We start from the raw sequence: 2,500 nt of genomic DNA on the forward strand, positions 1-2,500 counted from the left end.
CTCATTCATTCGTCTTTTTCAATGCCTTATGATTTCATTAGGCTCTGGCGCACAAGAGTTCCGTCTGCGTGAGATGGAGCAGCAGCTCTTCTACTACAAGAAGTTGAGTCGCGACCTGAAGGCGAAACTGAGGCAGTATAGCGAGGATGTGCGGAGCGACAGGCCCAGGGACCCTTTGCCAGGTGAGTTGGGGGTCTTCGTGTGTGTGTGTGTGGTACAGTGTGTGTGTGTTTTCGTCAGATGGACTGGCTGACTGATTGATTGACTGATTGACTGATTGACTGACTGACTTACTGACTGATTGGTTGACTAACTGATTGATTGACTGACTGATTGACTGACTGACTAATTGATTGACTGACTGACTGACTGACTTATGACTGAGGGTTGACAAATGATTGTTGCAAATTTGTGACAAAACAAGACTGATTGATTGACTGACGACAAACTGCTGAATGAATAAAGGGAAAAATGTGTTTGTTTTGACTATTGATTGTTTTGATGCTGAAGACAAAAAGACGACAGAAAAACAGACAGACAGACAGACAGACAGACAGACAGACAGACGACAGACTCACACCAGAGGCCAAAAATTAAAAATCCACAGCTTCCCCCCCAAATTCCCCCCTGAATTCCCCCCTGAGTTTTCCCCTCCCCCCTAAATTCCCCCCCTCCAAAGATTCCCCCCTGAGTTTCCCCCCCTGGTATTCCCCCCCTCCCTAAGATTCCCTCCCTCCCTTTCCCCCCTCCCGAGTTTTCCCCTCCCCTCCCAAAATTTTCCCCTCCCCCCTGAGTATTCCCTCCCCCCCGAGCATTCCCCCCCCGAGCATTCCCCCCCAAAGATTCCCTCCCTAAGTTTCCCCTCCCAAGTTTCCCCCCCTGAGTATTCCCTCCCCCCCCAAAGATTCCCTCCCTCCCTGAGTATTCCCCCCCCTGTGCTTTCCCTCCCCCCTTTCCCCCTGAGTTTCCCTCCCTCCCTAGTTCCTCCCTGAGTATTCCCCCCCTGGATTCCCTCCTAAATTCCCCCGGGTATTCCCTCCCTCCCAAAGTTTCCCCTCCCTAAGCCCCCTCCCTGAGCATTCCCCCCCTGAGTTTTCCCCCCTCCTAAATTCCCTCCCCCCCTGGTTTTCCCCTCCCCTGCGCTTTCCCCTCCCTCCTTCCCAGATCCCCCCTCCCTAATTTCCCCTCCTTCCCTAGATTCCCTCCTGAGTTTCCCCTCCCTGAGTATTCCCCCCCTCCCAAATTCCCCCTAAGATTCCCTCCTGAGCATTCCCTCCCGATTTTCCCCTCCTGATTCCCTCCCCCCCTGAGTATTCCCTCCCCTGCGCTTTTCCCTCCCCCCTTCCCCTGAGATTCCCCCCCCTCCCTGAGTTTCCCCTTTTCCCCTGGCCCCCCCCTGAGATTCCCCCCCGGGTATTCCCCCCCTCCAAATTCCCCCCCCTGAATTCCCCCCCTGAGTATTCCCTCCCTCCCTAAGACCCCTCCCTAAATTTCCCTCCCTGAGTTTCCCCTCCCTCCCTAAGTCCCTCCCTGAGATTCCCCCCTAAGATTCCCCCCTGATTTCCCCCCCAAAGATTCCCCCCCTGAGTTTCCCCCCCTGAGTATTCCCCTCCCTAAGATCCCCCCCTCCCTGAGTTTTCCCCCCCCGCGCTTTCCCCTCCCTCCCTCCCTGAGCATTCCTCCCTAAGATTCCCTCCCTGAGCTTTCCCTCCCCTTTCCCTAAGATTCCTCCTTCCCAAAGTTTCCCTCCCTAAGTTTCCCCCTCCCTGAGTTTTCCCCCCTCCCGAGTATTCCCTCCCTCGCTTTTCCCTCCCTCCTTCCCTGAGATTCCCCCCCGGGCATTCCTCCCCCCTTCCCTAGTTTCCCTCCCGGATTCCCCCCTTTTTTGAGATTTCCTCCCTGGTTTCCCCCCCTGAGTTTTCCCCCCTCCCTGAGATTCCCTCCCCCCCTGAGTATTCCCTCCCTCCCTAAGATTCCCTCCCTCCCTCTAAGATTCCCTCCCTGAGATTCCCTCCCTCCCTAAGATTCCCTCCCTGAGATTCCCTCCCTCCCTAAGATTCCCTCCCTCCCTGAGTATTCCCTCCCCTGCGCATTCCCTCCCTCCTTCCCTGAGATTCCCTCCCTCCTCCCGAGATTCCCTCCCTGAGATTCCCTCCCTTAAGATTCCCTCCCTGAGCATTCCCTCCCTCCTTCCCTGAGATTCCCTCCCTAAGATTCCCTCCCTGAGTATTCCCTCCCTCCTTCCCTAAGATTCCCTCCCTGAGTATTCCCTCCCTCCCTGAGATTCCCTCCCTGAGCATTCCCTCCCTGAGATTCCCTCCCTCCCTGAGCATTCCCTCCCTGAGATTCCCTCCCCGAGCATTCCCTCCCTGAGCATTCCCTCCTCCGAGCATTCCCTCCCTGAGATTCCCTCCCCGAGCATTCCCTCCCTGAGATTCCCTCCCTCCCTGAGCATTCCCTCCCTAAGATTCCCTCCCTGAGATTCCCTCCCGTTCCAGGC

General features: G+C 56.2%; 1 protein-coding gene across 1 annotated transcript in view; it reads left to right on the plus strand.

Moving 5' to 3' along the window:
* LOC119597209 (kinesin-like protein KIF27) overlaps positions 1 to 2,500 on the plus strand; it is a 17,791-nt gene that overhangs the window by 14,997 nt on the left and 294 nt on the right. The window contains exons 22-23 of the mRNA XM_037946733.1: positions 42 to 182; positions 2,499 to 2,500. The exon at positions 2,499 to 2,500 is cut by the window's right edge and continues 294 nt beyond it. Coding sequence (XP_037802661.1) covers positions 42 to 182; positions 2,499 to 2,500 — 143 coding nt within the window. The remainder of the gene's footprint in view (positions 1 to 41; positions 183 to 2,498) is intronic.

Source organism: Penaeus monodon, chromosome 39 (genome assembly GCF_015228065.2).
Source record: "Penaeus monodon isolate SGIC_2016 chromosome 39, NSTDA_Pmon_1, whole genome shotgun sequence".
In the NCBI taxonomy this organism is placed as follows: Eukaryota; Metazoa; Arthropoda; class Malacostraca; order Decapoda; family Penaeidae; genus Penaeus; species Penaeus monodon.